This window comes from Rutilus rutilus (assembly GCF_951802725.1).
Source record: "Rutilus rutilus genome assembly, chromosome: 10".
NCBI classification, from domain to species: Eukaryota; Metazoa; Chordata; class Actinopteri; order Cypriniformes; family Leuciscidae; genus Rutilus; species Rutilus rutilus.
The window spans coordinates 849570-865000 of NC_140215.1; the positions used below are offsets into that span (position 1 = coordinate 849570).

At 38.0% G+C, this 15431-nt stretch overlaps 1 protein-coding gene across 2 annotated transcripts in view; it reads right to left on the reverse strand.

Moving 5' to 3' along the window:
* gpm6bb (glycoprotein M6Bb) overlaps nucleotides 1-15431 on the reverse strand; it is a 44712-nt gene that overhangs the window by 9377 nt on the left and 19904 nt on the right. For both annotated transcript variants that reach the window (XM_084421948.1, XM_084421949.1), the window contains exons 2-4: nucleotides 3419-3605; nucleotides 1846-2002; nucleotides 603-771 (exon numbers count right to left, since the gene is read on the reverse strand). In XM_084421948.1, coding sequence (XP_084278074.1) covers nucleotides 603-771; nucleotides 1846-2002; nucleotides 3419-3605 — 513 coding nt within the window. The remainder of the gene's footprint in view (nucleotides 1-602; nucleotides 772-1845; nucleotides 2003-3418; nucleotides 3606-15431) is intronic.

The following is a 15431-nucleotide window of genomic DNA, read 5'->3' on the forward strand; positions in this document are numbered from 1 at the left end:
TTTACATAAAACAAATCACGACATGACCTTGTGTGAGTGAGAGAGTGAGTGAGTGGCCAAATGGGAATAGAGCGTCTGGCGCAAGTGATTTTCATGTTAAGTCAATGTAAAGACGCGTTTACGTGCATCTGGAGGTCCTGCGGCGCGAATGAGGCGATTTGAGCGTTTGGCGCGAGTGATTTGAGGGTGAAAGAGAGAATTCTGATTAGTCCAGAGGATGTATCACGTTTAGGCTAAAAATAGCTTCGGCGCTTATCACGGTTTGGAAAGGAACTGCATCTTATAGCGATTTGGCATGAAACGTTGATGGAGCAGTGAATAGGTTCAGTACACAGCTAAATGACATGACAAACTTTTCTTTTTTTTTTTATGGCGTTTATCGCGTTTTGGAAAAGAGCTCTTCATACTGTATCATGATGACTCACGAGTATCTGTGCAGATTTGTCTTACACACGAACTTCCCCAGAAGTAAACATGAGTAAACATAATAAGTAACACGCAATATTGGCTAATGATTTGACAGCATTACCCGCCACTGTTGATTTTAGCCACTTTAAGGTCTCAGATGAGAAAACCCTGAACACTGAGAGTGTTTGGCGTACCGTACTGACGCACGTCCACGCAGATGCTGTCGATGGAGGTGAGGTTGGCCACCGGCGAGCGCATGGCAGCGCAGGTCGACCACATGTTGTAGAACAGGAACACGGGAACCGCTGAGAACCCGAAAACACCGAGCCACGCGATTCCCAGGATGTACGTCAGGAACACGAACTGAGAAAGAGACGTTTCACAATCAGCTTTTGAAATGGTAGAAAAAATCTGAAGCAGCAGAACAGAATTTTCAACATTGGAGGATCATGTGACACTGAAGACTGGAGTAATGATGCTGAAAATTCAGCTTTGATCACAGGAATAAATTACACTTTACTATATATTCACATAGAGAACAGTTATTCTACTAATATTTCAAAAATTGTACTGTATTTTTGATCATTGTGTTGATTAAAGCCTTAAAGTTTAAAAGGTGAAATTTCCTGTAATATCATCAAGACATTAAAAACACAATAACTAGAATGGTTTCAGACTCCACAGCGACTGTGTGGGATAAAATGAATTATTTCTGAACTACACTGGCCTTAAAGAGGACCTTTCATAAAGTCTTGATGTTGTTTTCAGGCTCTTCTAGAGCAGGTTTTCCTGCTTGAATGTTGATTATTCTCCTCATATTCTCCATTGTTGCGGCTCCTCTCTTCCCAGTCTGTCAGTAACGCTCTGTTTACTTCCTGTCTCTATGAAGCCCCTCCTTCTGAAAAGCACACTGTGCTCTGATTGGTCGGCTGGAGCAGTGTGTTGTGATTGGTCGAGCGCTTCGAGTGTGTTTGGGAAATGCCCCGCCCCTAATTACCATAACCGCCAGTTTAACACACTACTAACTAACTCAACCAGGCCCCGCCCCTTTATTCTGCGTATTAATTATTATAATGAGGAATATTGTGACGTGTTCGTTCCCGGAAGAAACTCAAGACTACAATGGAGGCGTTTCAGGAGTTCAGAAACACTGACACTGATATAGAGAATATCTCACTTTTTAATGCTCTAACAGCAACATTACACACTAAAGAAAGATGAAAACGTTAAAAATCATAATAAGACCCCTTTAACCCTTTAAGACTAGTGAAAGATGTCTTCAACTGGTTCTTTAAGGTCGTGATGTTTGATCCACCACTGAACATCAGAGACAGTGAAGGTTCTGGAAAGCGACTTTGTTTCTTGTTGTAATGGAGGGACTCAAACATCAACATTACACACTAAACACAGATGAAGAAAAGCAGAATGTGAGGGTACCATCCCACTGATGCAGCGTCCGCAGACGGTGGTCTTGAACTCGTTGTGGAGCTCCTTCACGGCACTGGTGGTGTAAAAGCCCTCGGCGAGGAGAATGATGCCGTATAAGAAGAAGAAGGAGGCGATGCCGTAGATGACGTACTGCATGAGCTGGACTCTGGAGAACACGAGAGGAGAGGAACAGATGTTATTGCTTGATGTAAATCTGTGACACTGAGACATGAGCTGCTAGAAATCAACATCTCTATTATCGTCCCATGAGGCTTTAAAGTCTCCCTGTAGTCAATCATTTTATCCCTTAAAACTCCTCTTTGATCACCTTAATTACATATTTAAACGTTTTTTCCTTGATAATGTTTTGCCATGCCCTAAAATATCTTGAATGTAACTCGACACCCTTGCCTCATTTAGTATGCGCGGTTCTATGAATATGCAAATGAGCCCCGCCTCCACTCACTCACTCAGCTCAGAGATCCACTGGTTGACGATCACACGTTGATCTGATTGGTTACAAGGTAGTTTGTGACGTCAGAAACACCAGTGATTTCAAAGCGTGTTTTTGAGACTGTCTTTGGTTCACTGCAGTTTTAAGGAGGAAATACTCAGCAATGGTGTCGACTTATGAAGTAACACATAGCATTTTCCCTCAGGTCTGTCCTATATTCATAATAAAAAATCTGTTTGAATGTCCGCAGAGATATCTTGTCCTATCAGTTGAAGTTGAGTCTTTCTTCTCACAACAAGTTTCAGTCCTTTCAACATAAAAGTCTTCTCTACTGACTAATGAGTGATCATTAAAGGTGCACTGTGTAATATTTAGGAGGATCTGTTGACAGAAATGCAATATCATATACATAACTATGTTTTCAGTGGTGTATAAAGACCTTACATAATGAACCGTTATGTTTTTATTACTTTAGAATGAGGCATTTCTCTCTACACACACCGCGGGTCTCCTTACATGTTTCTACGGTGGCCCTGAACGGACAAACGCGTTTCGTCACTATGTTGTTCTTCGTGCAGAGAAGCTACAGCTAAAGTCAGCGAATAAAACACTGACACAATGATGAACAGGTGACAATAATATTCGCAATGACATATCGTTTTACTGAATAATTAAGTAACCCTAATTTCTTCATTAATCCTCATTGCTGAACTGGCTACTCTCTGCTGTCTCAGACGACGACATCACTTCCTGTCGGCCACCGTAACTTCTGTTGGGTGCAATTCACAACCTCACCACTAGATGCTGCTAAAAATTACACACTGCACCTTTAAGAGAGTCCTTGCCGCCATCTAATGGCGAAATAATGTGACTTCTGCTGCTGTTCACGGTCAGGGACTATTTTTTCCAGCGGAAGGAAGACTTTTAGTGATGTTACTTCATGAAAGTTGCATTAATAAAAAAAATTCGGCTTTAATATTTGTATTGTGTGATTATAAAAGCAATAAGGTACTTGAGGCTAGTGCTGTATCGTAAGTAAGTATCGAGTATCGAGTTATGCAAGTATGCTGTATCGAGTACCTTATTGCTTACATACAATATAAGCAACACACACACACACACACTCACATGTCGGTCAGCATGGCGTGGTCGCTGGTGATCTTGGAGAAGTGGTTCTCCAGGATGGTGAGTGTTCCCGTGAGAGCGACGTGTCCACATCCGCAGAACAGAGCCACTCCGGAGAAACACAAGATGGTGGCCAGCAGAGACGCGTACGGGACGCCTCCCAGACACTTGATGCAGCACTCAAAACAACCTGCACACACACACACACACACACACACACACAGTTTATAATCAGTGCAGTTTTAAGGGTTATACTCAACATGCATGCTTCACATTCCTGGATGCATATGTTTTAAAACGACTAGAGCTGGGCAACGATTAATCGCGATTAATCGCATCCAAAATAAAAGTTTGTGTTACATAAATATGTGTTCTGTGTATAATTATTTTGTATGTATATATAAATACAAACACATGCATGTTTATATTTTAGAAAAATGTGTAATTTATATATAAAATATTTATATATTATAATATAAATTATGTACAAATATATCTATAAAAGTATATACATGCAAATATTTCTTAAATATATACATATCGGAAGCGCACTCACTCACTCTCACACATTTAAATTATTTTGTACATATAAATACACACATACGCCTGTATGTGTATATTTATATATACAAATTAATTTAAATGATTAGAAATCAGGAATGGTGAGACTGAGCTTGGGGCGTTTTTCCATCTTCAAACCAAACATGGGTCTGCAGCCGATAGTTTAAATCCCGTCTGGCTAGTGAGCTTCCGATAATGTTTATGCATTAGGTCACGTGTGTGTGTGTGTGTGTGTGCTTCCGATAATGTTTATGCATTAGGTCACGTGTGTGTGTGTGTGTGTGTGTGTGTGTGTGTGTGTGTGTGTGTGTGTGTGTGTGTGTGTGTGTGTGTGTGTGCTTCAGATAATGTTTACGTATTAGGTTACGAGTGTGTGTGTGCGTGCTTCCGATAATGTTTATGCATTAGGTCACGTGTGTGTGTGTGTGTGTGTGTGTGTGTGTGTGCTTCAGATAATGTTTACGTATTAGGTTACGAGTGTGTGTGTGCGTGCTTCCGATAATGTTTACGCATTAGGTCACGTGTGTGTGCGTGTGTGTGTGTGTGTGTGTGTGTGTGTGTGTGTGTGTGTGTGCGTGCTTCCGATAATGTTTACGCATTAGGTCATGTATTTTTTTTTACGTTTTTGAATGGAAAAGACCAGCATGAAAAAACTTCAAAAACTCTTATTTTGTTCTTCACTGGAAAAATAACAACATGAGAGTCAACAAGAGATTGTTCTGGGCTGGCAAACTGTTTCTCTGCCATAAAACTGACTAATTAAAAACAGAGTAAAGCACAGAGACTGAAAAACACAAAAAAACTAATGAACTGCATGTGTGTGTGTGTGTGTGCGTGTGTGTGTGTGTGTGCGTGTGTGTGTTGCTTCCTCAGTCTGGGTTCACAAAAAACAACAAAAAAAAAAACCTGGCCACTGGTTTTGCCAGTGTTACTAGAATGAAGAGCATAACAACACCGCAGAAACACTGGAAAAAACAACAACTCTAAAACAAAATCTCAGGCAGAAATAATTAATGGAGCCTTTTATGGAAATGTGAGAATATGTTTGCCTTCTTAGCCGCTCATCATCCATACACTCAGAGTCTGGACTCGTCCACAGTGATCATCAATGATGATTCATGAGGAGTGATGAAGAAACACATGAGCTGCTGAGCAATAATGGACACGCCATGATTTATCATGATTTGTAATGTTTTTATTCAGATTTTTGTTTATAATTTTCATTATTCTCAACATTTTCGTTAGGATTTGTATTACTGTAAAAATTAAAGCAGCATAATAAATACAACGACAAATATCAATGTTTTAAATAATTTTAAATATTTAAATATTTAAAAAATTAACTTTTTTCACATTACAGTAATTAAGATGTTTGGCATTAAAGTAACGATGAAATACGCTTAATTGTCTTGAAAAGTTGAATTGCTTTTTTTTTTCAAATAAAATAAAATAATATGGGAATGTGAGAAAAATGTTTTCAAAAATGGGATAATATGGTAATGTGAGAAATATTTAACAAATAAATAAATAAAAATGGGATGATAATAATATGGGAATAATATGAGAATGTGAGAATAAATAAATTAATAAAATAAAAATGGGATAATAATACGGGAATAATATGAGAATGTCAGACACAACAATAATTAATTAAATAAAATGAATTAAGAACGGGATAAATGGGAATGAGAGCATTTGTTTGCCACCTTAGTTGCTCATCACCTTATAACTTCTAACAAACTAAAAGGAGAAAACTTCCTGGAGGAAGAAATGTGCTTATTTGTTACGAGTTACATTGCAAATTTTTTTTAAAATAATATATATTTTTTTTAAAAGGTACTAAAAATAGATTTAATTTAGAAACATGTTTAACAAGCCTCAAATGATGACGCTGGAGTCTATGTACATTCCGCCCTCATCCGGGAGCAGAAAGCCCAGCAGTGATTAATGCAAGGCCATTGTGCACAGTCCCGATCCTGAACGTTCCTCTACACAGAGGCCTGTTTCCCGGCACACAAAGGCAAATTAAAGCAGATTTATTAAGCAGCGGAGAGGCCTTTCAGATCCCGAATGTGTCCCACAGTTCGTGCCCAGCATTTATGAGGCTCACCGGGTGAAAGCATTCTGTGCTGGTGAATAGAGTTTCCATAGCAGCGAGTTAACCACAACCCAGTGAGTACTGGCCACGGCACAGTCTCTCACGACCCACACACACACTCTCTCTTATGAAGCCACTTCAATGCTACAATCTATTCCCACCCTTTCCAGAAACACTTGGGGAATCTTGTTTACTGTCCCGTGAGCTACAGAAAACCATTATAAGGGTTTAGTCAACTGACCAAAATAATCGGATGATTCATATTCAATGAATGAATCAGTCTGACGTTAAAAACAGTTTCATATTACGACAAAACAGCCAAAATAAAAATAAAAAAACTCTAATTTGGTATCAGAGTCTGAATTAAGCGTCTTCATTAATAATTACGGATTAAGTACTATTTTAATTACATTTAACAGTAGAGTGACAGTCACAGAGGTTTTCGAAACATCACAATAAATAAATAAATAAATAAATAAATATATATATATATATATATATATATATATATATTGTATACCTTAAAAATATGTATATCATGGCTACAATTTAACAATTCGTTCCCTTGTTTTAGTAAAATAGTGGCCATGAATTAAGAATTTGTTCCGACGACTTATCAATTAGTTTCATTGTTTGAGTAAATCGTGGCCATGAATTAAGAATTCGTTATGACGACTTAATTCGTTACCTTGTTTTAGTAAATTGTGGCCACTTTGAACTAATTCGTTATCTTGTTTTAGTAAATCGTGACCATGAATTAAGAATTCGTTACGACGACTTAATTCGTTACCTTGTTTTAGTAAATTGTGGCCACTTTGAACTAATTCGTTATCTTGTTTTAGTAAATCGTGACCATGAATTAAGAATTCGTTACAACGACTTAATTCGTTACCTTGTTTTAGTAAATTGTGGCCACTTTGTACTAATTCGTTATCTTGTTTTAGTAAATCGTGACCATGAATTAAGAATTCGTTACGACGACTTAATTCGTTACCTTGTTTTAGTAAATTGTGGCCACTTTGAACTAATTCGTTATCTTATTTTAGTAAATCGTGACCATGAATTAAGAATTCGTTATGACGACTTAATTCGTTACCTTGTTTTAGTAAATTGTGGCCACTTTGAACTAATTCGTTATCTTATTTTAGTAAATCGTGACCATGAATTAAGAATTCGTTATGACGACTTAATTCGTTACCTTGTTTTAGTAAATTGTGGCCACTTTGAACTAATTCGTTATCTTATTTTAGTAAATCGTGACCATGAATTAAGAATTCGTTATGACGACTTAATTCGTTACCTTGTTTTAGTAAATCGTGGCTACTTTGAACTAACTCGTTATCTTATTTTAGTAAATCATGACCATGAATTAAAAATTTGTTACGACGACTTAATTCGTTAACTTGTTTTAGTAAATCGTGGCCACTTTGAACTAATTCGTTATCTTATTTTAGTAAATCGTGACCATGAATTAAGAATTCGTTATGACGACTTAATTCGTTACCTCGTTTTAGTAAATTGTGGCCACTTTGTACTAATTCGTTATCTTGTTTTAGTAAATCGTGACCATGAATTAAAAATTTGTTACGACGACTTAATTCGTTAACTTGTTTTAGTAAATCGTGGCCAATTTGAACTAATTCGTTATCTTATTTTAGTAAATCGTGACCATGAATTAAGAATTCGTTATGACGACTTAATTCGTTACCTTGTTTTAGTAAATCGTGGCTACTTTGAACTAACTCGTTATCTTATTTTAGTAAATCATGACCATGAATTAAAAATTTGTTACGACGACTTAATTCGTTAACTTGTTTTAGTAAATCGTGGCCACTTTGAACTAATTCGTTATCTTATTTTAGTAAATCGTGACCATGAATTAAGAATTCGTTATGACGACTTAATTCGTTACCTCGTTTTAGTAAATTGTGGCCACTTTGTACTAATTCGTTCCCTCATTTTAGCAAATCGTGACCATGAATTAAAAATTTGTTACGACGACTTAATTCGTTAACTTGTTTTAGTAAATCGTGGCCAATTTGAACTAATTCGTTATCTTGTTTTAGTAAATCGTGACCATGAATTAAAAATTTGTTACGACGACTTAATTCGTTCCCTCGTTTTAGTAAATCATGACCATGAATAAAAATTCGTTACGACAACTTAATTCGTTAACTTGTTTTAGTAAATCGTGGCCACTTTGTACTAATTCGTTCCCTCGTTTTAGTAAATCGTGACCATGAATTAAAAATTCGTTATGACAACTTAATTCGTTACCTCGTTTTAGTAAATCGTGGCAAAGTTGGATTAATTTGTTCCCTCATTTTAGTAAATTGTGACCATGAATTAAGAATTCGTTCCCACGACTTATCAATTTGTTCCCTCGTGTCAGTAAATCTTGGCCAAGTTAAACTAATTCATTCCCTCGTTTTGATTGAACTAAAACAAGGGAATGAATGTGCTTCTACGTGACCACGATTTACTAAAATGAGGGAAGTAATTAGTCAAATATGCTGACGTATTAGTGGGAACAAACACATTAATTCATGGCCACGATATGCAGGCCTCCGTATGTAAGAAATCAGAATACGGAAATATTTTGATAAAAGAAAATGTATTGAGTATATGACAATAAAGTACAAATCTCCTTCCAGTGTAATTACTTTAAAGCATAACATCTCATAAAATATTTTAATATTTATGTTTATATAATTTTTTTATTATACTGTACATAAATTATATTTTTATAATTATTTACTTGATTTTTTAAGAGAGACTTTTTCCATTGCGACATTATGTTCCCAATGCTGTAATATTCCCAGGTGTTTTTCTTTTGATTATTCTAGTTTTCTTCAGAATGAAACACTACAGAACACTAAATAAAGTTGTAGTCATATTTCTTCACTAATCTCCTTGTTTCGCCTCTAATAATGTTTGTTTTCAGAGGAGCTGATGCTGTATTTAGTGCACTGAGCTTCATTCCTCAAACACTGAAATGCTGTCGTTACACATCACTTATAAAATGAATCCCCTAAAACACACACAAACACGCCACATTCCCGAATTATGAGCCACATTTCCCTCTTTCCAGCTCTCCATGCCAGTATACAGCGGTGATCATGCCTGACTCCTGACTCCTGACCACAGTCATATTTCAGACTTTTTCCCCCTCCATATATTCACTGAAATGTGGTCTGTCTTTAAAATGGCACAGATTTAGCTCACTTTGTGTTGATGGCAGTGGAAAAACAAAGAGTTCTGTAGTATGAATGACTGTCGTATGAATTAAATATGGTGTCCACAATGTTGTCACGGTCATGTGACCTAATGTGTCAGTAGCGATGCTTCACTAGGCGCGTTTCCATTACAGATTTGCGCAAAACTTTTGTGATTTTTTTCTAAATGTCAATAAAAAACGATTGCGAAATGACGGCATTTCCATTAACTGATGTTATGTGACTAAAACGTCATATTTTCCTCTCGCGATCAGTCACTCTAAAAATCAGGTCAACGGATGTTGGTAGGTTTATATATATATATATATATATCTCAGTCACTGCACTAGCCATTATTATTAATCGAAGGAGCCGTAGGTGTTTTATCCAGGCATTAATGGCAAGGAAAGACCCTTATACTTGTGAGGAGCACATATGAGGTGTTTCTCCCTTATATCTGCTTCAAGCTTGTGATTGTGGCATTTCTTTGAGGTTTAGAATCCAGTATTCCTGTAATTCTTTTGTCTTTTACGAGTTTAACGTGTGTCTCGTCTTCTGTCCAAACACCGCTCCATCTACTTCAGGTGACTGTACATGCGAATTTTTGCAAAATATTCCTTCTTCGAACTGCCTGAAAAACCACCTCATGCAAGCGTAAAAAAGGAGGAAGAGGAGGAGCAGAAGAGGTGAAAAGGAAGAAGAGGAGGAGAAGAGAAAAGGAAGAGAAGAAGAGGAGAAAAGGAGGAAGAGGATGAAGAGGAGCAGAAGAGGAGAAAATGAGGAAGAGGAGGAGCAGAAGAGGAGAAGAGGAGGAAGAGGAGCAGAAGAGGAGAAAAGGAGCAAGAGGAGGAGGAGAAGAGGATAAAAGGAGGAGCAGAAGAGGAGAAAATGAGGAATAGGAGAAGCAGAAGAGGAGAAGAGGAGGAAGAGGAGCAAGAGGAGAAAAGGAGCAAGAGGAGGAGGAGAAGAGGAGAAAAGGAGGAAGAGGGGGAGCAGAAGAGGAGGAACAGAAGAGGAGAAAAGGATGAAGAGTAGGAACAGAAGAGGAGGAAGAGGAGGAACAGAAGAGGAGAAAAGGAGCAGGAGGAGAAGAATAGGAGAAGAAGAGGAGAAAAGGAGCAGAAGAGGAGGAAGAGGAGGAACAGAAGAGGATTAAAGGATGAAGAGTAGGAACAGAAGAGGAGGAAGAGGAGGAACAGAAGAGGAGAAAAGGAGCAGGAGGAGAAGAAGAGGAGAAAAGGAGCAGAAGAGGAGAAAAGGAGCAGAAGAGGAGAAGAAGAGGAGAAGAGGAGGAGCAGAAGAGGAGAAAAGGAGGAAGAGGAGGAGCAAAAGAGGAAAAAGGAGGAAGAGGAGGAGCAGAAGAGGAGAAAAGGAGGAGCAGAAGATGAGGAGAAAAGGAGGAGCAGAAGAGGAGGATCAAAAGAGGAGGAGAGGAGGAGCAGAAGAGGACGAAGAGGAAGAGAAGAGCAGAAGCTCCTCATGGAGATCCAGCACAGGTCAGGACTCGGCCCTTCCACAGACACACACTGCTCTCAGAAACCAGTTCACTCTCCGCCAGTGTCCTTCTGGTGTGTGTCTGAACATTAGGAGGTTCCACAGATGCATCCTCACAAGTTTGTGCAAGTTCTACAGAAATATGTTCATGCCATGGACAAAAGTTGTCGTAAGTAAATGAACATAAACAGAGAAAATAGCAGCTACGGCTTCCTCGCGTCTCTAAACTTCAGCCAGACCCTCGATCTCTCAACATGAAACTTTAATGTTCTGGAAGATCATTATAGTCAACAGGACATGAGACGGTTTAAGGTTTGAAGAATAAAGGTTTAAAACACTGTGCTGCAAGTAGCAGACAATCAGTGTTTACACACACCCAAATAATCCGTTCATCGTCAGATTTAGGGCTCAATTGGACTCAATTCATGTAAACACCTCAATAAATCTGTTTCAGTTTGATCCACATTACATTTTGATTGGATTGAAAGTAGTGATGTAATCCAATTAATGATTTTTAAAAAAACTAAGCTTTAATCAGACTATTTTCTCAACTGGATTTAAAAACATCTATTCAAAATGTCTATCAAACTGGTCAATGGATGAGAATGAATATTTGCAATAAAAAAAAAAAAATCAGCTTTAATTTTCAATGTCATCAAGGCAAAAATGACAATCATACATGACGCATATGCGCATAAGCTGAACTTTTGTTTGTAATGCATGCAATGCACATGTAAACGAAAACATGAATCTGATTATAAAGTTTAGGGTTCATATAACAGACCTTTCAGAATCTGAAATCAGATTATTAGTGCATGTAAACATCCCTAGTGTCGAGCAGAATATCCAGTTCTCTGAAAAGAGACAAAGATCTCTGAAGACTTGGACCAATGACAGACCAATGCATGAAATAATAGTTTTTGGACTTTCATCAAAAGTTGTTTGGCCTCAAACTATGCCTGAGTTGAACACCTAATATGCACTTTAAAAATCCAGTTAACAACCAGCTATAAAACAAGCCCATGTGAATCAAACGCAGTGAATCAAACGCAGTGGGAATAATGAAGCGTCACTGGTACCTCGTCTCTCCTGCCGTTCATCTTCAGTGTCGTCATACGAACTTTCCATGGCAGAAATCCACAACACAGTCCTCCTTCAAACTTTCCCAGTTCTATTCCTTCGTTTTCTGTCTGTTTCTCTCGCTCTCTTCCTCTGCTTTTCTCAAATATCTCTTCTTCTTATTGCTGTCTCACCCAGAACCCACATGGACACCAACTAAAGATGTTTCCCAGTCACGTCTACACCAAATCACGGACTAATTCCCAGACCAGCACAATACCAGTGAAGGAGGAGGAGGAGGAGATCTGACAACACTGAAGTCCAACACACACTCACATGCATTTATTAACATATTTAAAAAACCACTGGCCAGAAACTAGCCTTCCATCTGCTGCCCGACCCATGAGGACCAAAGAAAGGGGGAAGGTTTTCCCTGGACAATGAAAGACAGAACGGATGGTGGACGTGAAGAGGAACAGATGGAGGAAGAGAGAGGTAGAAATAAGAGACTTGGACTATGCATTAAATAATAGTTTTTGGACTTTCTTCAAAAGTCGTTTGATCAAACAGATAAAAAAGATAAAGAACTGACAAGAGCAATAATCTGGAACTTTAAAGCAGATTCTGTGGCAGGACTGATCCTCATGGGAAGTTTGGGAATCGCACACAATGAGCATTCAAGTCGATTTAGACGTGTTGGTCAGTTTCATGTCTGTTTTTTACTAGTTAGCAAGAACATTAGGCGTGCAATTCATGCTTTATCTGTATTTTATCGTTCTTATGCTGCCATAGAGAGTTTGGCTGTGCAAGACCGTCACTAGGAATGGGCGACATATTATGGGCAACATATTGGGTTGGGATGTCTGGATCAGTTTTAAAATGGTTTTCATCCTACCTTTCTGGTAGAAGTTTTAGTGTTTATGTGAATCAGATCATGTCTGAAACTGCAGAGTTGTCGTGTGGGGTACCTCAGGGTTCTGTCTTGGGACCTATTCTGTTCCTCTTGTACATATTTCCAGACTGTATTTTTTTTATGCCAAAAGCTTTTAGTAAATCTGGCCCTAAATATTGAATATTTAATATTAATATTTAATATCCGTTTTTCTCAAACAGCACCCCCTAGAGTCGCTGTGGAGTACTTGTATTTAACGTTACTGTCGTAAATACCACTCACGCAGAGCCGTCTCGGCACTCTTCCGACCGCGCTTTCTTCGTCGACTCTGCCATGATTCACGTCTGAAATGCGTGCTAGTGTCTTCCATGGAGGCTCTTCATATGTTGTTGACGTATGTGGCGTCGTGCCGTAAAGCAAGTCGTGATTCTCGCGAGATTTGTCGAGGCGCCACCTACGAGTTCGTTTACCATCGAAATGATTTCGAAGCTGTTATATTAAGGTACAAATTTGTTTACCTGCATGTCATGTGACCATTAAACAACTTCAGAGAACCATGAGCATGCGAATGCGTTATTACATGGAATTAACCCTCAACCAAAACCTAATCCTAAACTATAACCCTATAGTAAGTACATGTAGTTGCTTAATATTACTCAGCACTTAAATGTATAGTCACAGTGTAACAAAGACACCTTAAAATAAAGTGTAACCCTACTTACTATAGGGTTAGGGCTTGTTTGAGGGTTTAGTTGCATGTAATTATGCATAATTTACTGTTATTACTATGGTAAGTACATGTAACATATGTAACAAGGACACTGTAAAATAAAGCGTTACCAAATAAAGTGTAACCCAAGTAAATAACCAATGATCTACATTTAAAAAATGTATTTGTGGTGGTGCCGATCATTCTGATGCAACTTGAAGTAGAATTATTCTGCATAATAAATTAGAAGCAATCAAATAAACTCCCAGATAGCTCTGTAAACTATCTCTGTCTTTGCAGCTGATGGAGTCGAAGCGCTGGAGATTGCAGGAGGACGGCATTGTGTGCGTCAACACGGGGTAACGAGAGGTTGAATAGTGGTCTAGTGTTCACTCACCCGTGAGCATCAGCTCTGTCTGACACACAAAACAGAAGCTTCTCAGAGCCCCGTATGTCTCTCACAACACACACACACACACACACACACACCTCACTCAGCTTCCCAAGGGCCAACGGAGAGCCCAGATTCCCACAAGCTGTCTGGGATAACTGGAGGAATGTGGATCCGAAAGGAAGACGGGGGGGATGTTCAATCATAGATCATGCGTCTCAGAATCTCATACTGGGTTTAATAAGCGAAAATCAATTTAGTCTTTTAAACTCTTTTAACTCGACGACCTTTCTGTGAACTCATATTACAGGCACAACCACGACCGCACACACCAAAAAACACCGTCACTAGTTTATTTCAAATGGACCTGCGGCGTGACTATTGAATAATTACTATATTCTAAGCATTCTCTTGAATAATGAGCTTTAAGGCGAGACACTACAGGTGAATAGGGTAAAAAATTTAACTAGCAGATATCCCCATGAAACTTTCCCAGTTGATTACCTACATTAAGATGAGAAAAAAATGTATTACAAGTTTTCTGTAATTTAATGTTTAAATATGCAAATCAGGCAATATCTAATCAAATATGCACTAATTTGCATATATTTTAAAAAACGAAATCTGAGTATTGGATAAAGCCAGGTTACAAAAAAAAATTTTCATTGTGTTCACATATTAGATGGGAAAAAAATTACAGAGGGATTTATGGATATCTACTTTTGTTATCCTGTAAATCAGAAAATACTGTCAATAGCCTTAAAAAAATGATTTTCGCCATGTTTTTCTGAATAAAATGTTATATAAATCAGGCTAGGAATAATATATTTACAAATCCCTCTGTAAATGTCTTCATAATATAACTAGGCACAAGACTGGAGAGTTTGGTGTATATCGGTGCTACTGAAGTGGAGATTTCGGAGAGAAAAGTCATTTTGAGAAAACGGGCTTCAAAGATTTTTCATCAGCCAATGAGATTGCGCATTCAGCCCTTTTACTTTCACGATTGGTTGCTGATAAAAAGGAAATGACCATATTTGGATCCGACAGCATTGTACAGGAGAGAGAGAGCTTTCCAGCGGTGTGTGTGATGACAGGGTGACGGCAGAGATCGCGGAGCAGCGTGATGATTAAGAACGCCAACTTTTGTTGAATTTAGGAGAAATCTACAGACGCAAACAGACAAAGTGTGTAAAATAAAGACCTAAATGTGTATTTCAGACTTTTTTTCAACACAAGTCTGAAAGAAGACGTGTTATTGAAGACAAATATCCAAAAATCTCAAAATTGACCAGTAAAAAAAAACACGATGTTTTTGCCTGCCGTGTCTCGCCTTAAAACAATCTGCATGCATCATAATTCTAAAATAAACAGCAAAATTATGTTTAAAATAGTTTTAGTTAGAGTACAGGAACATCAACTACACAAAAGTATTGCATATCAATGACCAACTTAGTGATTCCTATATATATATATATACAGTGTTTCCCATTAGTCACTTTGACTGTGATTTTTCATAATGAACAAAAAATATTTGAAGACTTCTCATAATTACCAATAAAGTCTCCAATGTTGTTTTTCACCATTGCTTTGGCAA